General features: G+C 35.2%; 1 protein-coding gene and 1 pseudogene across 2 annotated transcripts; one reads left to right on the top strand and one right to left on the bottom strand.

Annotated features, from left to right (window-relative positions):
• Positions 1-7,372: 7,372 nt before the first annotated feature.
• On the bottom strand, positions 7,373-8,371 carry LOC110766197 (protein SMALL AUXIN UP-REGULATED RNA 51 pseudogene; annotated as a pseudogene).
• Positions 8,372-14,136: 5,765 nt separating this feature from the next.
• GALAK (galacturonic acid kinase) lies at positions 14,137-23,756 on the top strand. Of its 2 annotated transcripts, XM_021969491.2 has the most exons (15): positions 14,137-14,282; positions 14,382-14,442; positions 14,905-15,018; positions 15,349-15,420; positions 16,792-16,835; positions 17,209-17,344; positions 17,626-17,691; positions 18,504-18,583; positions 19,156-19,255; positions 20,247-20,422; positions 20,586-20,626; positions 20,718-20,746; positions 22,034-22,103; positions 22,220-22,309; positions 23,333-23,756. In XM_021969491.2, exons 2-15 carry the CDS (start codon positions 14,410-14,412, stop codon positions 23,575-23,577), a joined length of 1,296 nt encoding a protein of 431 aa, XP_021825183.1. In that variant the 5' UTR covers positions 14,137-14,282; positions 14,382-14,409; the 3' UTR covers positions 23,578-23,756. The 2 variants fall into 2 exon arrangements, with proteins under 2 accessions (XP_021825183.1, XP_021825184.1); XM_021969492.2 differs by lacking the exon at positions 14,137-14,282 and having other exon boundaries at positions 14,292-14,442; positions 23,362-23,565.

Genomic DNA, 23,756 nt, shown 5'->3' with positions numbered 1-23,756 from the left:
GTGCTTGCACCCGAAGTCTGTTTTCGAATTCCCTCCACCAATATCAAAATATAAAATAAAAAACTGTTTGTCTTGTAAAGTCAATAATGGAGCACAAAATGGTAGAGCTCACTACTTAATTGATTGAAGAATAATGATGATGCTTGTTTGCCAAACATTCGAGTGAAGCCAAATGTTTGTGAGTGAACGGCCAATATTTTGGCCTATAAATAGACATCTCCATCAGTAGAAAATAGATCTCTCCAGAAAAAGGATGAGAGTACACCAAGTGAGAAATAAAAAAAGCCCCAACAGAGAAGGAAGAAAGAGGAAGAGTGAGAGGACAGAGCAAAGAGAAAAATCAGTGAACCAGTGAGATTGTAAACACTAAAAATGTAGCCCTATTATTTTACATAGAAAAAAGTTACTTCTACTGCTCTTCGAGGATGTAGGTATGGCCGAGCCTCTTTAAGTCTTATTTATTTTACTTGTAGCTCAGTATTCCCGCATATACCGTTCATTTTACAACACATTATCCGCACGAGAAGCTCTCATGTATAATTTTCTGTGCTGTACTATTATTTATACTACTAACATTGTGTTGATGGAAGGAAGAACAGTAGTGGAGGAGCTATGGTCTGCTAGAGAGAGGAAGCTGCAAAAATGATAAGCTTCATGTCTCTTTACCTTATTCATTTATTTTATTGATATTCTATACTATTCAATACCACTTCCTCATACTTGACCATACAAAGAGAGTTTGTAGCTAGTGGCAGGTGAGAAAGCAACAAGATTGGAAGCATACGCATATGCACAAAGACCAATTTAACTTGGTAATGATGGTCCATGTTGATTTGCACTTTGATATGACCACTATATATATATAATATGAATATGGAATGATGATTTGATGAGAATATAATATATTATATTTATTTACTTTCCTATTACTAACCACTAATAAAATAGACCCTTAATAATACTAACATATTATCAGTGGGAGGCCGTTAGTAATACTAACACTTTTCTTACTTTATTGTTAAGTGGCAGTTTTATACCCACATTTACTTAATTTACAATATGGTGTAATTTTATTACCCATACAACAGTATTTATTTAAAAATGTGGCACGGGTTTATCATCCACACAATTGCCTTTACTTTTAATTTAAAAGTATAGAGTAGAATTAGTGTCCATACAAGCACATTTACTTTATTATTTAAAATATGGTGCGAAATTAACATCCATACAGTAGGCAATTTAATTTATGAATTTATTTTACCACACATTTACCTTTATTTAAAGTATGGTGCGGGTTTATTGTCCATACCAGCAATTTATTTTATGAATTAATTGTGTGGTATGATGAGTTTTACAACATAAAAAGATCAGGACCAGAAGTTCCTTGATCCTCATCATACATTTACATCAGGACCTGAAGATCCTTGATGATGATAATGATATGAGAGCTGGCAATCTCTCCTGTACTATATTTGTAAACAAGAGATCGGACTTGAAGATCCTTAATCCTTGACATGTAAATGAGGACCTGAAGATGATGTAATAGTACCGTATCAATTAATAGTATAGTACACATGAATAGTAAATGCACTAGCAAATGTATGAATAGTAACCATATACGTGAATAGTGTCGTACACATGAATAGTAATTGTATTGACAAATGTACTGTACGCATGAATAGACATGTATTCATGACTTGATGAATAGTACCATATACATGAATAGTGAAGTATGCATAAATAGTAACCATTTTGAGTAAATTGTCACTATATACAAAAAGGAAACTTGCAGTTCCTTAAACTCATGGATGAGCAATTAAATGAGATACCAGAAGTTCCTCAAAAGATGGACAATTCTGTAAGGGCCTGAAGTCCCAAAGTATGCACAAGAAATTATAAAAATGTCCACACCATGAGAATATGTGATTTTGGCCCGAAGTTCAAAATCTAAGAGTATTGAATGTCCATACCATGAAAATATGTGATTTTGGCCTGAAGTTCAAAATTTGACAATATTGAGAACCTGAAATTCCAACAGTTAAATGGACAACCCTTGAGATATTATTGCAAATTGTGGTACACCACATATTTCTTTGGCATAAGAAAATGATGAATTTAATAAAGTTCGAATATGTTACAATCGACACCTCAAGGAAGAAATATATTTTGTAAATTTTGGTTGTTAAAAATACACCGTGAAATGGATAATATCAGGATAAACATCAAATGATGAATTGGGGAAATTTCTATTAAAAGCCTCTTCATCAGACCTTCCTATTAACAGTATTTCATCCATAGGAGTAAGGAAATTCCTAGCTACTATGATAGCAGTCGTATCATTCATCATCACGGAATCAATAACTGTGAGATGAGAATTTTGGGATACAAAGGATGGACGCCAAACTTTGACGTCACGGGTTGTTTTGGGGGCAACATTTAAATCGAAATGTTTTGGGCAAGAAGAAGAGGAAGCCATTTGAAAAAAGGTTTCGAAGGAAGTCTTAGAAAAGCTGAGTTTTCAGGAAATGGAAAGAAGTTGAGTTGAAACGCAGTTACTCCAATCAGGCCTTACAAAGGCAATATCTATAGACGGAAATGAGGCAATGTTTCCAGGATCCCAATATTTTCTCGGATCCCCATATTCTTTCTTTTTCAAATTTCAAAACTTCACGCGACCTCCATTAATGTCTGTCGGCACTTTAGGGGTTTTCAAGGACTATTTTCATCAAAGCTGATCTTGCTTTGCGAATCTCACGAAGTTACTTTTTCAAAGCATCTCGAGAACCTCACAAATTTCCTTAGTTAATTTGAGATTCACCGGATCAAACTGTTCCTCCAATTTGTGTATAAATATGTTACTAATGAAATTTTCGTTGCAGAATGCATCCAATTTTCTCCAATTTTCTCCATATCCCGTGATGCAATATCTACTTATTTTTCCTATCAATAAGCGCTCGGCGTGCTTGAGAAGCGAGACTATCTCTGATCATCCATTCAGGAAGCAAGACTATTTATTCAAAAAAATTCACATACTAGCCAAGGTCATTTCCGTACGAGGTGAATCCGATCTTTCACAAAATTCTCCATGAATTTTCCTATATATATGAGAGAACTTCATCTCATTGCCCGTGATCAGGCAATGACCAACTTAGACCCAACACTCACATAACAAAACATTTTCCATGGTTGACCTTGCTTGAGTTGGTAGACCCCATCTCTTGCCAGGGCAAGAATTGAACGCTGGAACCACTGTTGGAGGAGGCCTTGTACATGGGCTGGGCTCCTGCAATGGAACAGTCCTTTTTCTTTCTTTTAAATTTTGAATAGGTTGAGAATAGCCAGAAAGGTTAGTTAACAAGTGAGATGACTCGGTTTGGTTTGTTGCATTTCTATCACTCAATAAAATATACTGAATAGTCCAACTTTTTCTAGCAAGTAGTCATAGAAAAACAATAATAAATCCTCTCTGCATGGTGGAACCCTAGTTGCAGCAGTAGTTTGAGTTAAATGCGTCGGAATCAGTTGTACATCTAACGATAAAAACTGCCCCACATTGTCAAGTCACTACTGCTACAGTGAAGTTTGAAACGGCATCTTTTCTTCGTAGAACAAATATTAAATTAATTTCATACAAAAAACTCAAATTGCCAAGCATTTTCCATTATGAAAAACAATATTATTAAATTTATTCGTACCAAAAATTCCAGAAAATCACGGGTTTAGAGATTGCCAGCTCCATATATCCAAAATTCCCCATTCCCATGTGCACATTTGTTGGTGGCTTGTTTGAGTGATCGTTAGTGATTACCACCATATTATATTAACTATTATTTGAGATTTTGAATTTCACAGCCACTACATGCACAAAAGTCCAGGACCTACTACACATCCCCCCATATATGGTCAAACTCTTTATGTGAGATAACAGTTAAATGCTTAAATGTTTAATCAGTTGATTGAGGATGAGGTAGGTATCATGTGTTTGTGTTTTAATATAGGCGGACGATATGTGGTGTGACCGAAAAATCACTCCTTATTATATGACCCGATTGAGTGAGTCACCAAAACCAATGCTTGACGTTTATGTACATGTGCAAAGATTGACTGTAGGATTCTCTTTAACCACAAAATTGAAGAAGATAATTAAATACATGTGAAAGATTGACTACCTTATCTATGACATTAAGCGAGTTCATTGCGGCGGGCACTCGGTTAATTTTTTATTTTATTTTTTTGGTCTCGACAATGAGGTTCTTCCTATTGTGATAAATTTCTATCATTTTGAAAAAAAATAGCTAGACAAAACCGTATTCCCTTTTTAGAGAGTGCAACAGCTACCATGTTTGCCTCTTGATAGATATGGCTTTATACATTCAACGAAGTTTTCAACTATTTCTATCCTAATTTTTTGTTTCTAATTTGTATTTTTTTTATATTCTTTTTGTAACTTTTGAAGAACAAAAAAATAGATAAATAGAAGTGGTATTTGAACATTATGACATGGGTAAGTTCATCAAAAAAACAACATTAAATGCTTTTCCAAGTAAGATGAATTTTTTTTTCTTAAATTCTCCCTTATATGGGAAATTCATACCCATAAGTGAGTTATGTATTTCCTTCCAAATGATGCACTTACCAAACATGAAAAACAATTTCACACCTATTTCTATTTCTAGACATCTAAACCTTGAACCGAATGGACCCTTACAAGTTTTTTGGTCAAACACTATCAAAAACGCTTTTACTCATTTAAGAAACATTATCTTTTGTTGATAAAAAAAAAAACATGAACTTTTCTATAACTTTACTTGCCATAAAATAGTGGAGAGATTAGGAAAGTAGTGGTGTAGATAAAGTGAGTGGAATGGGCCTTCTGGGGTCGCGGAAAGTTCAGCCGTACAATTCCGAAAGGAGTGCCTTGCAAATTTCTGTTTTTGTTTTGAAAGTTTTTCCGTAGCACGTCTCCGTAGCCTCTAAACTACTACTAGTAGTACTATCCCCATGCGGAAATTTTCAGTTTTCAATCAGATCCTCGTCCTCTGTCTTCATCTATAACTCAGCGTGGACCCCGCAGGCAGATGGCACCATGCCCCAAAACTTAATTTTAAATTAAAACCTCTTTAGCTTTTTTCTCCCTCCATCTTGCATGTGAGCTTTTTTTCAATATTACCATTTTGCCCCTCTCTTCTCTCTCCTCTTCAAGTCTTTAATTATTTTTGGAGGCGCATTTTTATATTAAGTCGTACATACATCATCATCACTGTGTCTAATTTTTAAACTGGAAAGAAGTTCATACTTACTACGCATGCTCCTTGCATTATATTCGTCATGTTTATTTAATTTCAAGATTATCAAAATTAACTTGTTTCAATAATTATTTTTTTAATATTTCACCTAAACTCCTAATTTTCTTATGAAATTTTGGTATGTTTTTGTTTTGTTTTAAACAAGCGAGATTTAAGAGAGGTAAGAGTCAAACACATGACTTCAAGTGCACGGATAATATTGTTAACAACTTGAATTCCAAACTCCTTGCAAATCTCGATCCGTTTAATATTCACTAGCACACGCTCACGTGTGTGCCAATTGATTTGATTTGATTTATTTTAAAATTAAGAAAGATGAAATAGGTAGTTATATTCCATAAAAATAGGAACCATTATCTGACTTTGTCTTAATTTTAAATTTTGTATATATGAAAAAAGTTTAAATTTACCATATTGTTCTCATTTAATTAATAATTGTAATAATTTCAATTCTTAATGTTTGCATTAACCAAGAGAATTTTCTAGTATTTTTGATGTTTCACCATTTTCCGCCTTTTACCTTATATATTTAATATTTATAATGTTTCTTGTAACTAAGAAATATCCCTTTATTTCATTTTCCATGTTAAGTTTGTGTAGGATTGTTAAAAAAAAGGTTAAATTTTCCAATTATACCCATATTAGATAAAATAAGAAAATAATGCATTTAATGGTATATTGTAATTCTAAATTATTAATGAAGACAAAATAATCATGAAAAAGGTGCATTTAATGCTAATCTTAGTTTTCCATGGAAAGGGAAAATGAAACCAAAGGGGGTGAATGGCTTCATTTGTCCCATATTTTTCCATGTGACAGACAACCATTTCCTATACCCGGACTTGCCAAATATAGAAAATCATTTGATTTCCCATGTTCAAACCTCATTTCCCATCAACCAAATCAGAAAAACTTATATGAAACGAGATAACACTGTTTTTCTATCCCGACCAATCACGCTATGCTATCCCATCCCGCAGTTGCACACAAGCACCCTATGTTTATTCAAGGGTGAGAAGACACTAACGATCCACTTCCCCCACAAACTTCCTTCCTAGTAAGTTCCATTAATAATACATTGGGCAAATAATGCAATCTCACGTCAACTTCCTTATTTTTGGTCCTACTACCTGAAAGTGGACAATGTTCCATGCAGGCATGGCATCAAGCATGAAGCAGCACAAACACAAATAAACTATAATTAATGGATGCCTGGTAAAGGACTTCTAAATTTTTGAACAGTGGAAGCGACTACATTACCCTTTTAAAATTGAATATGCACAAATAGTAAAATTATATTTATAATATATTATATAAAAGTGCAATCATAAATCATAATATGAAATCAAGTTTTGAAAACCCAACTCCATTCTCATGCTCCAACTGTTCTATTTTCTTCAAAACCAGAAGTGCTTTTGTTTTTTTATATTCATTTGTACAAAATTTACAACATTAAAAATGTAAGAAACATAACTCCCATCATTGTCATTGCGCCAACAGAATTCCTAACCTAACTTGTATGTCAACAACTTCTAAAACCATGACTGTAACATTATCAGCACCTGCACCAAAACAGAGCTAGAAGACACATCTAAAGCCAATGGGTTTATTGATATTTTTAGCCTTTTATATATGCCTGCTTGGACTTCAGATTATAATATTTTCAGAATCTTTCAAAAATCTATGGCAGTAAGTGACCTTTGAAGCCTATATGCTCTACATGGTTGTGGTTGGAATTTTGAGACCTACCCCGCCAACCCCCTTAGCAAACTCGATCTGCATCCACTTTCATAAAATAAAAATTTAGGAAATTTAGAAGGAAACTCCAAGTTCCAAACATGAGAGCTTCTCTAAAATGATCATCTCCCATAGAGGAGAGGAGAGAGACTTTCATGCAACGGGAATAGCACTATTGGCCGGCCCGTTAAAAGAAAGTTTTTCTGCCTAGAGAGAGAACAAAAAGATTGCAAAATGTAAACCAAAATGCATCAGCAAATTAACTAACAGTAGCGTGTAAGCAATTCAATAATCAATAGATGAAAGAGACCAAATTTAATACAAGCACATATATAAATAGTCAACATTAATCATAAAGGTTAAAATTAATTCCAAAGAAAATTTCAATTTCTTGCTAACACAGTTCCTAAGATTTCATCATCATCAACTAACAGCATCATTGAAACAACCTGATGCTTCAAAAAAGAAAAAAGAAAAAAAAGGAGAAGTTCAAGAACTACATCTCATTGAAATCCCCCTCAAAGCAAGTACTACAATTTCAAGATGGGTTTTCAAGGATGGCATCACATTTTGGCTGCCCAGTGCCCACCACCATATACAATTTCCTAATCACTATTAATTGGAAGCATAGCTAAAAACCTTTTCCCAAAAAAACCAAAGGCATTAGAGATGTTCAGATTTAGAACCTAACATTGCTGAGAAGATCTAGAACACTTCACCTCAGCCCCTTGCTTTCTGCAACAGAGGAGTGAAGGCATGGCAAGAGGAATTAGCAGCAGCATTGGACGCCAATTCCTTGCAAGAATCAAAACCCACTTCAGAAACCATCTTCAAGAACTCTTCCAATCCCAGCCGTCCAAACTTGCTCTCATCCCTCTCGAGAAATCTCAAGATCTCTTTGAAAAACCCAACCTCGCAAGGCAACACGAGGCCTCCGCTGCACCCGAACCCGAACTCTTCCTCGGCCTTTTTTAGTAATCCGACGAACACCGGGAGGTTCACGAACCGGGCCTGGATCACGAACCGGATTCGCTCCGCTCCGACGTAGACCGCTAGAAAACCGGCGGGGATGCGCCGGTTCGAACCGGACGGGAAGGGGCCCGAGTCGTCGTAGGAGAGGACGGAGCGGCGGCGGAGGCTCGTTAGCTTCCAGCGCATCACGAGTTGTTTTAGCCGGACTATCTGGCGGATCTTCTCGACCTTTTTCATGGCGGTCGCCATTTGTTGCAGAGGGAGACGGAGAGAGAGCGCTGCGTAGTTTGGATTTGAGAAAGAGAGAGAGAGAGAGAGTGTGTGTAAAAGAAACTGAATAACCCTTGAGTACGGGAATGGAGTCCGTGATTGGGAATGATTGTGTTTTATTTTTGTGGATTGACTAATTTGCCCTTTTAGATGATCTTCCTTATTTTAATTTAATAGTTTTTTTATTTTTATTTTTATTTTTATAAAAATTATAATAATAGCTAATTTTTAAAAATCTCGATATTACGGATTAATTATTATTTTTAATTGTTTTTGCGGTTGTATTTGTTTATCTTATGGTTACCTCTCTCTAATTATGTGACTAATTACGGTACGAGACATATAGAAATCAGATTGTATTTGTTTATATTTTTATCATATTGGGATGTATTGGTGGATAAAAGAGTGATGAACCTGAAACACTTTTATAGGCATGTAAGTCGGTTATTATCTCAATGAACCTTAATACTAGGCACATTATCATAGAAGAATATGTAGTATGTAAAACTTAAAATAGTTAGAAATATGCATGGATGTAGAATCAATTTTCTTTTTTTGGAATATTAGAGGGAACGGAATATTTGACTTATCCGAATCTTAATCCGTTATCTTATCGCCTTCATTATTTGCGCTAACACCAAGGGAGTGGAATTAATTTAACGTAGCCACAAAAGAGTAAAAACTTTATCACCTTATCAACATGAAAATCATTCTTGTTTTGAAAGGAATGGAAGACTTGTTTTGAAACATTACGAAATTTATTTCAACCTAAAAAATGATGAAATTTATGGCTAAAGGGAAGAACTTGGGATTGAGGAGGGGCCTCCCTGGGTTTACCCTCTCTTCGCTCATGATTTGATATGATTCGTTATTAAGTTAATAACTCGATGGAAGAAAAGAGCAATAGCTAGTAGGTCAATTTGAACTCCTTGAACAAAGCTAAGACAACCATGACTATGCTTGAAATGCAACTGTATTCGTATGCCCGCGTGGTTTGTGTTTGTAATTGAACTCTTTTTGTATAAAAATAAATAAATAAAAAATGTATTTGAATGCCCAAAAAATACAAACTCTTTTCTTTGTAACATATTCAATCTGACGAAGTTTTTATGATACATTAGATTTAACACATGCTTTTTTTTTAATTTATTTATTTATTTATGATACATTAGATTTAAACATGCTTAACTAAAGTAATTTTTCAATCAAGTTGTGTATGTAGTTTGAATTATAATAAAAATAAGTTAGCAATAACCATTTGCTCTAGTGCACATAGGTTCAAATTTCATAAACAATAGTTGTTCAATTAATAAAATAAATACATGTATGGAATGTCCCATATTGGAAAGTTGAGAAACATATCAAGAGTTTATAAGGAGTTGTACTACTCTCCTATTACCAGCTAGCTTTGAGGTGGAACCTCAACTTCTTTTAGACTATAAGGCCATCTCCAACCCATGAGGCCAAACCCAAAATATTCTAAGTTTTAACCCATATGCAAGGAGGAATCAATAGAGCGCCATGTGTCACGCTGCTGGTGCCGCATATGCTGTCGTAACACTTAAAAAAAAATAATATCTAACAATGACCCAAATCAACGATCCATATTAAATGCAAGCTATTTTAACAGTAAAAAAAAGATCAAACGACTAAAATTTAAATCCAACGGTTAAAATAATATTTTAAATTAATCTAAATCATATCCAACCCCAAAACTCACTCCAAACTCTATAAATACCCACCTATTTCTCAAATAAAATTATATTTATGGAATTTCAATTTTTTTAAGGTCAAATTGTTCAAAAAAATTAAATTATAAAGTTATTTGAAAAAGATTAAATGAAGAAAAGTTATCCATGAAAAAAAAATTTAGACTTAAACTATTTTTAAACAATTTAATAAAGTTGCAGACTTAAAATTTGAGTAAAGAGTTGGGAAAAAAAAGGGTTTGAATGTGAAAGCCCATATTTTTAAATATGTATATTAATATTTCATGAGAATTAAATAATTATAATTATTAGTTTTCAATACTATATATATATATTAGTTGTATGGCAATCCACGTGAATCTAGCTATAGCCTATCAAATCTTATTATATGGCTTTAACTATATCAATTCATTTCAACCTTATTTAATATTCATTATATACACACACTTTTTAGAAAGGTTTTTCTTGCTTACTAAGCTTTCTCTTATAGATTGACGTGTTGCATTATGGAGTCCTTAAAAACCAATTAAAGCATGAGGTGTAAGAAAAATAGGTATTCTTATATAGGGTTAATCACAGCAATGGTCCCTCAACTATACCCGTATTTACACTTTGGTCCCTCAATTCAATTATTAGTTGCAGGGGTCACTCAACTAGGTGCTATGTTGCACCAGTAGTCCTTCCGTCAAACTCTGTTAAATTTTCTGTCAAAAATGAGGGTAAGTTTGGAAATTCATCCACAACCCCTCCCTCTCCTCCACAACCCTCCCTTTCTCTCTCTGAGCGAACTTAAAATTTGCAGCCCCATTGGTGTAGAACAAAAGAAACCCTCTGCACATCCCTATCCCCAGCAAACAATAACCTCATGAATATTCATGGTCCCAACCTTTTAAATTGAAACAGTAACCTCCACATAACCACCATTAATCCCGATTCCAACCACCTTCTGGTTACCATAAAACCCAACCACCCTCTTTCTCTCAGTGACTCACTCTCTCACTCGTGAAATACAAGTAAAAACACAGAGCAAGCAAACCCCAACTCGGAAGCTCTAACTCACTGAGTCAGACATGGCGGTGGCCTCCACATCTCTCGCTTCCCAACTCTCTGGCCCTAAATCCATCTCCTCTTACTCAGGTCTGTGACGATCGTGCTCCAAGTTGGACCATACCCAGTCTCTCTCCCTCTTCCAACACCTTCACTCCCAGCTCCGCCTCTCTTCCTCCTCCCACAAAGCCTCCAGAGGCATCCTCCAAAATTCTGGGTCACTTAGATTCCATCCTCTTGCTAGAGTGATCTCAGATTGCAGCAAGTTTGTAGATCAACTTGGTAACTGTGGTGTTAACCATGTATACCGTGAGCAAAATTGTGTGGCTGACTGTCTAGCCCAGGCTAGCTACAACAGTGATATGGGCATTTGGCCCCTTGAATTTGCTCCAGATTGGATTGGCACCTTATTAGCTGAGGATGCGATGGGAGCCTCTAAGTCCCGCTGGGTCTGCTTGGATTTTAGTTAGTTTTGTTTCTTTTGCTGGGGCCCTGCCCCCCCTATTCAACAAAAAAAAAAAAAAAAAAGAGGGTTGTGGATGAATTTCCAAACTTACCCTCATTTTTGACAGAAAATTTAACTGAGTTTGACGGAAGGACTACTGGTGCAACATAGCACCTAGTTGAGTGACCCCTGCAACTAATAATTGAATTGACGGACCAAAGTGTAACTACGGGTATAGTTGAGGGACCATTGCTGCGAATAACCCTCTTATATATATAAACTTAATTGGAGAGTGCTCACTAAGCACTCTAGAAAGCCTACACATAAGGCTATTTGGGGTAGCAGTTTACCTTCAAGCCACCCAAGTAGTGTAGCAACCTATAGGCTAGTTATGTGGCATAATATTAAGCTTCATCTATATATCTTTGCTGACTCTAGCTTACTATAAATAGCCCTATCTAATAGTTCTTGGATCATAGGTTCTTCAAGTTGTGTTAGTTTCCTAAACATCGTAGACAAAAGGAAAAAAGAGAGTGAGAACTAAGTGTGGTGAGATTTTGGAGAAGCTCAAAGTGTTTGGACTTACAACTGGGAGTTATACAATAGCTTTGGATTTGAGGTAGGGGTTTTTCTTGGGGAGGCTTTACATAAATTGATTTAATTAAATATTGTGAACACTATATTATGCTTGGTAACATTGTTTGATTATTATCCTTGATATTGGGTGTTTACATGTTGTCAATTATCATTATAATTTGATTAATATTGACATGTTCATATGTTGTCGGTGGTGGTTGGAATTTTTAGGTTGATAAAGAAATTATGGAAAAGAGGGTAATAGGAAGGATCTTTTGTGTAGTTGAGTCTGACCATTGTAGGGACCAAGTTCAGGCGAGCCCGTATGCACAGTAGACTAGGAAATCAGTGGTATAATTGTCGATTGGGTGATTTGGGCTTGGAGATCAATGGTGTGGACAAGATGACTAACAAAAGGGGAATTATGAGATAATTGAGATGGGTGTTAGTTTATATAATGGGGCATTCAGAATCACAATGGTAAAATGCATGGTATGTGACGTGCATATTTGCTTGCCTTATTATATAGATTAACGAGTTGGGTAAGAATTGAAGTTCATTCATGCATTGCATAAATTGTACATTATAAATCTCACTAATCACATAAGACATAGGTGTTATAGTATGTAGAGCTAGGATTGTGACAAGTGTCACTTAGTCATTGATTGATGTTAGATTAGTTAGTAAACTGTTGTAATCAGTTAGAGCCTTATAAAGCTTAACTCTCTGTATTGTAGAGTAATATGAGAAATAATACAGAAAGGTTCATCTTCTTCTTAATTTTCTCTCTATTTTTCCCTTTCGTTAACATGGTAACAAGAGCCATGGATCGATCCTGCGTTCTTCTGCTTCCGCTTTCTATGCCTTGACATTCTTTTCTAGAACTTCATGGAAATCGACGTCTATATCTGATTCTTCCACTTCATTCTTGAATTATCAATTTCATCAAACTGCCTTTAGTGTTTCTATTCAGCTTGTTATTTGGGACTTTTCAGTCTCATATTTGATTTGAGGACGTCTCAATTGGGTTTTGTTGTTGATTTTGGGATAATACTCAATTGATACTCGGTTTTGGGAATTTTCAATGTACTTGATCAATTCCGAGCTTTTCTGCTTCCCCCTTCCAATCTCTACTCATCTTTGTTCTCTTGCTTCTGGTTCTTTGGCTTTTCTTTCTTCACGATAGTGCCAAGAATTGTTCTTTACGCTTTGCCTACTACATGTTCACTCTATTGCCTCATCGACTGTTCTTTGCAACTCTTTCTTTCTTTTTGTTGTTCAACAAGATGGTGACTACAAGATGGTGACTCATACTCAACTTCAACTTGTTCAATCTCCGATTGCAACTCTCATTCCTACTATTTCTACATACATCTGTGACAGTCAAGCTTGATGATACAAATTATTGGACTTGGCATTTCCAAATGAATCTTCTTCTTGAAGGTCGTGGCCTCTTGGATTTTGTGGATGGTTCAAGGAAATGTCCTGCACATTTTGATAAAGATTTAGATATTGAAGGTGTTGAGATTGATGCTTATCAAGTCTGGAAGATGCACGATCGTGCCTTGATGCAGCTTGAGACAGAAAAATTATGTGCCTTATATGCAAGGCTGAACCCAACTGTAGAGAAACACTCTCATGCAACGGGATATCACTTTTTACTATCCCGACCAATAATGCAATGATATATTGGCTAACTTTTTCACGTGTCATTGTGTTATTGGCCAGAAATAACAAAACAGTGCTATCCATATTAACAAAAAGTGTTTTTTTGGCAAAAGTTGGCACTAGATTAGAAAAGAAAGGGAGCTTAAAGTCCACATTTTTGCACTCAAATCTGGATCTAAAATAGTAGCCAAACCTCTCTATGATTCTGCCCTCACTATAAGTGCATATTCCATTTTCAAAAGAAAGATGCATTTTAGGCTGAAAAAGCCCAAAAACCACTCAGGGTTGGGCCCGACTTAGACAATGTCTTTCTATAAAGATAAAACGAGCAAATTATCTTATTGGGCAGTGGGCAATAATTTTCTGAAGTGATGTTCCCTTCCCGTTTGACAACAAAAATGGTAATGTTATAGTCTTTTTGTTTGGTCGAAAATCGAAATATAAAGCTGCTGCTGTAAACAAAAAGGATGATACGTGTAATTTACTTGAAAATAGTTGATTTGACGTTTTAACCGGATATGCCGCTCTGGCCTACACTGACTGTCGAAGAAGGTAATGATTTTTTCTTCAATTTCATATCATCTCCTGAGATCCACAAATCTTTTACGTTAAAGCTAAAAAAGCTTCTGCATTTGCATTGGGATCGATTAGATTGGCGATTCTTAGATCATTTGGGAAGATGGGTGAGTGGTCTTGGCCTTCTGAAGCTCAGGTACTCTTTGATCCACTGAGATTTTATATGGGTTCTTTCTTTCTCCTCTCTTCTGCTCATGTAACAATCTTATCAGTGTTGTAAATAGTGTATGGGATAGTGCATTGTTGATCCACCAAATTCCAGTTTCTTGGTACGTGTATGTTGAATTGAAGTCACTAGTATATCAATGCCAACATTAGCACTGTTTAGCTGACATGTTCTAGCTTTTGGAAGCAAGAACTGGGTTGTCATTGGTTCCTCAAAAGCAAGGGAACTAACTTTTGAATGCTAATTAACCTTGCCTTAGAATTATCTTCACTGTGGGTTGAATTATTTGGATTATATAAAGCTTGGGTTTTATTTAGAAACTTGATGGGTATGTTAGCATGCATTGTTTCTGGCCTCTGTTTAATCATTTTGCAATGCGGTCTGGATCAAAAATATTATTTTGTGTGCTAATTATATTTATGTGTATTGCAGTTAAATGGAATTAGGCAGACAGTTTCAGAAATGGCTGGGAGAGGTATCGAAGACGTTCGGGTTGTAGTTTCTCCTTATCGAATTTGTCCATTAGGAGCTCATATTGATCACCAGGTTAGTTTTCGGTTTCTTTCGATGATATGCACATGTTGACCTCTTGATGATCTAGTTTTCAGTAAAATTTTAAATTTTATTTGTTGTTCATCTAAAAAAGTTTGTTTCCATATGCTTTTTGAGGTTTTCTGTAGCTGTTAATTTATTACCTTTTGATTACTAAGTCACTGTTCATAGAATCGTATGTAACATTTTACCAGTGCATGTTATTGGTTAATTTGCTAGTTTCTATTAGGCTTTCTGTTAGATGCCAAACTTTGTTGTTTTCATTCTATTATTTTTTGGGTAATATGTCAAAAAGCTATGTTCACCTATTTTAAATGGTTGCAGGGAGGGACTGTATCAGCTATGACAATTAATAAGGGAATACTTCTAGGTTTTGTTCCTTCCGGTGACACTCAGGTAACTATAAAATATATTCTTTTAATGAGTCTAGAAAACCAGTGATGATGCCCAAAAATCTTGGTCAACTAGTTTTACTTTATACAGTATTTAATATGAAAACATCACTCTAATTAACAAGTAATAGCAGACTGAGGTCAACAAATCATTTTCTTTGAAAGCATAGAGCCTTTTTCAGTTTTTTTATTTATTTAAAATTGTTATTGAATGAACAAGAATAAAGAAGAATTTAAGAAGATGTGAAATCTCTGGAAATGCAACTTAATTAGGATGCGCAATCTCAAACCTTATATGAATTTGGGGGTTGCTGAGTGTGTACCTACAAGGTGCAATAATGTACATCAATATGGTTTAGGGTACATTGACCAGGGCAGCTTCTACCTTACCGGGTCTGCTCTTCCATTTTTTCATCTAAGAAATCCAGGAGTTTCCTTGATGCATCCATGGTTTGTTGACTGGGTATTAAATTCCTGAAGGTCCTCAAAAATGGGCACTTTGCAATCTACTTGTACTTGTTGATGTAAAGAGGAGATTATTAAGCTGTTATCCCTGTCCTTTAATTCTGACAGCAGATTATTAGGTTGTTATCCATGTTTTTGTTAAACCATAAACCGCTGAGTAATTTCTTCTTCTTGTTGTTGTTTTGTGTGTGTGTGTGTGTGTGTGTGTGTGTGTGTGTGTGTGTTCTCCTTTTGAAGTTTGAACTCCAATAAAGTTGTGTTTGGTGCAAGCTTTTCACCCAGCTTGGCGGCTTTGCTCTTGCATTGGTTTTAATTCAGTTTGTTTCAGCACACGCCACTTGTTCTTTGCTTTGTTTGACCTTATTATTTGATTCCTAGCACCTACATATCTGTATTACATAAATTGTGGATCCCAACTATAGTTTGATTGAGTCTCTGAGACCTTCAATGAAGATTGAATAGTTTTTCCGTACCTAAAGTCTCTGCCCCTCCCCTTCGTCTCTCATTGTGTGAGTGCCATGGTTGAATGACCCATGGAGTATCTCACCATGACATATGTGTTTTTGGTTGCTTGAAGATGCAGTGGGATCATTATTGGTCATGAGAAAACCAAAATCTTAATATTTTTATAATGCTTTGGGACTATGAATGATCCATAGAGTATCTCATTATCAAATGCATGATTTTGTTTGCTCAGATATGAAGTTGAATCATTGTTTGTCATGAAGAACAAACTCTTGAAATTCTGTGAATGCATTGAAAATATGGGATTATTGAACAAAAACTTATACTAGAGAAACTTTTAAACTAAACTATGAAATTTGAACTTTAAAGTTAGTTTCCTCATATTCAATTCTGATTGTTACTTCCATTGTCATCTGCTTGCTGAGTCATTGAATTCTTGCTGTAGGTTATACTGCGTTCAGGACAGTTTAAAGGTGAAGCTAGGTTCAGGTGTGGGGTCTTTACTCCTGGTATTTCTTAATTTTATGCGTTCTTTCGTTTATTTATTTCAAATCCATGCTTACTGAGTTTCTACAGTTCTATCAAAACTGGAAAAAAAATTACACCTTTTAAAAAATAGCACTTTTTATATAACTTTTCAAGGGTAGCCAAATATTAGGTGCTTGGGCCTTTCGGTTTGTTACGTAGGCCTTTGTTTTAGTGCATAGGCCTTCAGTTTGCTGCGTGGACCCTATGTACCCAATCTTGAGTATTCCTATTTTATATGTATCAACTTTTCTTAGTAAGTCATTATTTTACTTGCATTTCATTGTGTAATCATGTGCCATCTGGTGAACTTGATTATTTCGTATTGGTTTTTTAGAGTTGATGAAGTTCAATGCCCTAGGAAGAATGCAAATGATGCTTCCAAAATAGAAATAGATGAAGAAAGCGATTGGGGAAGTTATGCAAGAGGAGCCCTCTATGCATTACAGAGTAGGCAGAACTCTCTTGTCCAGGTTAGAGATATGTCTTTAATGACCTTCTTCTCAATTCTTTACTTTTTCTTCTTCTTCTGATTAGTAAAATAAATGTTGATTTATTGAACATAATATTCCATGCACTTCTTAATTGGACTATGATAACTTTTTACTAATTTTTTTTTCTAAGAAAGATAAAGAAGTGACAGAGATGGGCATTTTTGTTGGAAACTTGTCTGCATATAATCTGTTTTCTGATGGTTCTATGCCATCTTTCATTAAACAGTTAATTATAAGATGAATTGTTTCACTTCTTGTAGGGTATCATAGGATATATAATAGGTCCTGAAGGTATGGACAGTTCAGGCCTGAGCTCCTCTGCTGCTGTAAGTTTGTCTAACTTGTTGTTTCCTTTCTTGTTAAATGATGACAATAAAAGATGATTGCATACAAAATATTCTCATTACGCCTTAGGTGCCACTATATATGAGTTTTGTGTCAAGAAATGCCATGTATTATTACTCTTTGTAAAATCTACAGAGTTTGATTTATTGCTTACTAGGGGTATTTCTTGTATACCTTTCTTGGACTAGGTTTGCACCTTGCCTTTCTGGAAAATATTTACTACTAGTGTAGAAAAAAGAATGATTTGTTTTATATTTCTTTTTAGGCGAGAGAAGTAGTAAATTAGGACTATATTTAAGAGGTCAAACTTAGTTGACTGATTTTATCTTCCGTTTCAAGAAGTTCATACACAAACAAAAACAAAAAGCACATACATTAACCAGTTGCCATTTGTACAATTCTACACTGTTAGAGTTATATGAAAATGTAAGAAATTATGAGTTTTGAAATTTTAAAGGATAAAGATTCAGTTGAAAATCCAACCCATTAGTAGCTACCATTATTTTTGGCCACTGGGGTTAGGTTATAATTCAGAAATTTGTAGATGAAGGCATGCTACCACGGCTGCATCAGTTGAGACTTGGTGTTAGTTGCTCGGAATCAGTGTGAACTTACAATTGAAGTGAAACTCTTTATGTAAGAATTAGTCAAATGCGGAATTTTTATCAGTAAAATTATATTGTTTAAAGACTGTTTCTGTAGTATACATCTTGTGGAGCTTTTAATTTCTTTATTGAGGAGAGTTCCTCCCAGTGACATTCAACCCATTAATCTTACACTTACATGTTGACAGGTCGGCGTAGCTTACCTAATGGCTTTGGAAACTGCAAATAACTTAGCTGTGTCCCCTGAAGAGAATATTGAGTATGATCGGTAGGTTTCTTTAACATTTGAGGGGCCAATATGCTGGCCAACAATTAGTTTATACTTTGGTACACACTTCCCTTAAGAGTAGACCTCTCTCCAGTTCTAGAGGGTCCAACGCATGAAACTCAACTTATATTGGAAGGTTGCAATTACAGGCTTTCAAAATCAGGATCACCTGCTTTGATACCATGAAATTTTCTGGTTTACTACCAGTTCCAAAAGCTTAAACTGTTAGGATGTGGGCCAACAAGTAGTTTATATTCTATCAGATGTTTTTAAAAAAAATTTACTTTTGAGCCCAGCATTGAGAAGTGGTCTCCTTGTTTACTATCTTTGTACTGCTTTTTTTTTTAATGAAAAGTTCTATTCTCATAAAAAAAAACTCCCGTTTAATCAACTTGATATTCATTTATCACATAGGATACCACTAGTCTGTGTCTTTTTGCCCATCCTATTCCGGTACAGTTATTTATGTTATATTTATATACAGGCCCTAATATAGAACTTTACAAGTACCACTCTTCTACATTTCTTTCACCATCAAACCATTAATGGTTTTAATTTTGTGTTGTATGTAGGCTGATTGAAAATGAATTTTGGGGCCTGCGAAATGGGATATTGGATCAATCAGCCATATTGCTTTCAAGCTATGGTTGTCTATTGTGCATGAACTGCAAGGTAGTGCATGAAATGTCTGTATTTGATGCTCTTAAAAAAAAAAAAATCCTCTGGATTGACTTCATTTCCACTGCAGAGTCTGATTCTATTGCTGATATGTTGGTCATGTTTATTTCAGTTTTTTGTGCTTTCTAATTTGAGGCATTCTGCATTACTGTTACATTATGTTGACTTGCATGATCCAGCCATCTTCATGAATTGCTTAACTATTATGTTGAATTTCTGATGTATGGGTGATTTCTTATAAAAGTAAACATTTTGGCTGCTGCTTTCGTAATGATCCTGGTAGACAGATTTGTTTGTGTCTGATATCAGATTACATCATAAATTTTCTAGATTTCAGCAATGATTTCTAGTATTATACATAAAAGGCTTAAGCATATGATTTCAGAATTACAGGTTTAAATTGTGATTATAAATGGGTGGACACACTATGAAAATCAGTCCACTTCCTTCAATTTGAAAGGTTGTACCAAAGAAAGCTATATGCACTTATTTTTTTTTTAATAACATCAACTGCAAGAACTTTGAAACAATTAACATTTGAAGTTTAGACTTCAATTTATACAATGGAAAAATTCCTACTATGTGATAGCTTGTAACAAAGAAAGCTGATTGAATAAATTCACATACTTCAACCTCAAGAATTTAGAAAATTAAATTTGAAGTTTATATATAAAATTATAAAATGGGAAGAGAAAATGGGGTCTACCTTGAAAGAAACAGGAAGACTTACCAAAGTTAATCCAAATTACCAATAAAAGAGAAGTTTGTCTGCCCTCAAAATATAATATGCTATCCTTATCAGTTAATGCTTTTATTTGTCAGCCAATTTTTTTTTCCAGGTTGTGCATTTGCTATACTAGGAGTTGGTCTGATATGGGCTATTCATTTGCCTGATCTATTTCTTTTATGACCGCATATAGCATATTCTGCTCTAATTTTGATTAATAGCAACATGATGTCTCATATATGTAGTTTGCATGTGTAGACTAAAGAACATAAGCTTATACACCCACCAAAACTGGGAGAGAACCACGAGACTGAGTGGCAGAAAGCATACAAAATATTATTGGCATTTTCAGGCTTGAAGCATAATTTGACTGTAAATCCTGGATATAATCGTCGAGTTGCAGAGTGTCAAGAGGCCGCGGCAGTTCTTTTGCAGTAAGATCCATTTCCCTTGTTATTGAGAACAACTGGCAAGAAAGAAATAGGCGTAGTTCTTTTCGTATTATTGTTAAAATGCTGTGTCCAACTCCAAATATATCTTCCTCTTGTTTAGACTATGACGTCCTGGCTGACATTCTTTTTTCTCCTTTTTGACCAGTGCATCTGGAGATGGTGCAGCAGAGCCACTCCTATCTAATGGCTAGTACCTTTACCTGACCTTTGAGTTTAATTTTCGTTGATATTATTTGCGTGATGATATTGATTGACTTCCTTTTCCTCCTACAAGCAGTTGAGCCAGAAGCTTATCAAACTCACAAGGTAAGAAAATTTGTCTAGAGCTTTTGCCGTAGAGATTCTTCTGGTTCATGGTGTGTGCACACACAAGTCCATTATTATATTGTATTTCAAAGTCTTTGGAGCATAGGCATGTCCTTTTGGTTTGATATCTTGCAATTGTTCATATTGCTGGCGATCTGTGTTTCTCACAAGCTGGATTTGCCTCTTAAGGTTGATTCATTACCTTCCTTGCATTTATCACTAACTTATGTTTCCTTGATTCTCCAACTGCAAACTTCCTTGTAGAACCTCATATTCTTTGGTATATTGTATTATCCAGAAATCTCTTTGATTATTTTCCACCCTGGTTATGCACTAAGGCAGAGGGCTTTAGGTAATATATTATACCAATCCACATCGCGGACACAGCCCTAAAAGTGCCCCCTCGCTCCGACTCCTACATTTTGGGAGGCAGGAAACGCTAGACAGGTGTCTTTGGGGGTTTCGAACCTCAGACCATATGGGAGCAAACCATGGGCTTGAAAATTCCAACTAACCCCACGTTAAGATCATGGACCACTAAGCTTCTATGTTTTTAGTAAGAGCAATTGTTCAACCCTATAATATCTCTACAGACCTTGTCACTCCATGATTAGAGGTACCATATGGCATAGCACCTACAGTGTTTCTTCATGGGTGGGAATGAGTATTGCATGTCACATGTAATTTCATGGAGAAAAAAAATTCTTTTACTCTAAGAAGTAGGATTTCATTCTTTCTATTAATACTTTCCTAGTCTTTCATGGGTTGAAAACTCCCTTACATATTTAGATTTTGTTTCTCTTTGGATCAACATATATGCTTTTTACCCTATGTTACTGTGTGTAAAAGTCATGCCCAGTGGTGTGCCTCAGAATGCATACTTGGAGGCTTAAAGAATTTGCACTTTTATGAGGTCTTCTGGGAAAACTTCTTTCCTCATCTTTTTTACTCCAGGGTCTGGCTTCACCTGTTTAAACACACACACAACAAGAAAAATAGAAAAGCATTCATTCTTCGTAAAAGGGCCTCACTTTTTATTTGCATTTCGTGAATACTTAAACTAGTCTCAAATTTGTATGTACACATATATATGTGCACAATTTCAGTCAATAATCATGAGACAGTTTTTCTTGTCAACATAATGTCAGAGGACTTAAATTCATTAAATTCATTGAAGGTATTTGGTGGATTAAAAAAGTGTTTGTTCCATATTCCAATTCGACGGCTTTAGACATGTAAATGAAGCTTATGTATCCTGTTATGATTTTATAAATATCTCTCTTGCAGCACATATTAGAACCTAATTTAGCCAAGAGAGCAGAGCATTATTTCTCAGAAAATATGCGGGTTAGCAAAGGTATTACCATATTTGCATGGTCAATAATTTAAATTACATATGCATGTAATTCTAATTTCTATGCTATTCTTTGCTCTATTGATTTATAACTACTTAACATTTTTCGATTGTTTCAGGATTCGAAGCTTGGGCTTCAGGCAGGTTCGAAGATTTTGGAACGCTCATTTCAGAATCTGGCCTAAGTTCTATTCAGAACTATGAATGTGGTATGATTTACTTTCCTTTGTTCGGTATGATTTACTTTCCATTGTTCATAGCTACTGTATGTTTTACCAAAGCATCCTCCTGAATCTTCCCTGATCATGGTGCATAAAAGATGATAACACAAATTAATTGGTCGTTAGGTTAATATTTAATTGAAATGATTAAAAGAATGAAGCGTATTTCCACTTATTAATATTAATAAGCCTATGTCTCTACATGGGCAATTTTGTAGGTAGTACCAATTATGGCTATGTTCGTTTTACTATTTTGTTGGTAGTCCAAACTGTAGACAGTCACCTGGTTCTGACAGACTGCGATGTATGCATTCTTAAACTAAGAAATAGGGTTTAATATTTCTTCAAGTGTCGTATAAACTAAGTCCTTTGTGCCAATTTTGATAAAAGTTTTATGTATCGTCCTTTATATGGCAAGTATCTTTTTCTCATGAGGGCAAGTAGGTATACCAGGATTAGATAATTCAAATGCTTCAATTCAGTCTAGGTCCTCTACTGATCAAAATAACTTAGTTTTCTAATATCTGTGTGGGCAGCATTGGGAGTCAATTGAATGACCCTTATCATTTGACTGTTGTCTCTTTTGAGCCTTGAAGTATTTTCTGCCCATAAAAGCGTAGGATCAGACTGATCTGCTTCTGATGGTATCTGTACTAACATGCACATATACCGGGTTATCCTGTATTCTTTCCATATAAATCACCATTAGAAATGACTTGGGCAATGCTTTCTCCTTGCTGGCTTTGAAATCATTTCGGCTGAAGTTTTACTACCAGTTACTTTATTTTCAACTTATTTTCCAAAAATTCATAAATTTGTCTTGATCATGTTGAAATTCTGACATCTGCGCAATTATAAAATTCCATAGAATTTCAACCTCTTGCTACCACCAAAATACTAACAATAGTTGAGAAAATGATATTTAGTTGTTTCAGTGACCTCAAATGCAAGCTAAGATTGGAGTTTGTAACATGGTCAATGGATTTTAACTTGATGTTGTAATTGTTTAAGGTTCTGAACCACTGATACAATTGCGCCAGATCCTTCTAAGGGCTCCTGGCGTATTTGGAGCACGGTTCAGTGGTGCTGGATTTAGAGGGTGCTGTGTTGCACTGGTAGATACTGATCATGCAGCTGAAGCTGCAACATTTGTCAGGGAAGAGTATAACAAGGTCCAACCTGAGTTGGCAAGCCTGTTAAACCCAGACACGGCGGTTATGATATGCGAGGCTGGTGACTGTGCCCGTGTTATTTGACGACTGTTTATCGATTACTTTCATTTGTTCAATTGTTTCATTATTCATTCATTGTTGTAAACCTTTGAACTCAAGGTTCATTAGAACTAGCAAATACAAATATAGGATTTTGAGCATGCACAAGAAAGCTTATATATGTGGAAAAGTGAAAGAGCTTCTGGTTGTATTGAACTCATATA

The sequence above is a fragment of the Prunus avium genome, chromosome 1, assembly GCF_965620075.1.
Source record: "Prunus avium chromosome 1, drPruAviu1.hap1.1, whole genome shotgun sequence".
Classification (NCBI taxonomy): domain Eukaryota; kingdom Viridiplantae; phylum Streptophyta; class Magnoliopsida; order Rosales; family Rosaceae; genus Prunus; species Prunus avium.
Note: the sequence above shows the minus strand (reverse complement) of the source record. Positions and strands in the feature narration are given on the sequence as shown.

What these genes read in the sequence shown, in the direction of transcription:
- GALAK (XM_021969491.2), top strand. Translation starts at nt 14,410, where the DNA reads ATGGGTGAGTGGTCTTGGCCTTCTGAAGCTCAG. An exon ending in GCCTGAGCTCCTCTGCTGCT is followed by an intron (nt 17,692 to 18,503) that starts GTAAGTTTGTCT and finishes ACATGTTGACAG; the next exon opens with GTCGGCGTAGCTTACCTAAT. An exon ending in TATTCAGAACTATGAATGTG is followed by an intron (nt 22,310 to 23,332) that starts GTATGATTTACT and finishes TAATTGTTTAAG; the next exon opens with GTTCTGAACCACTGATACAA.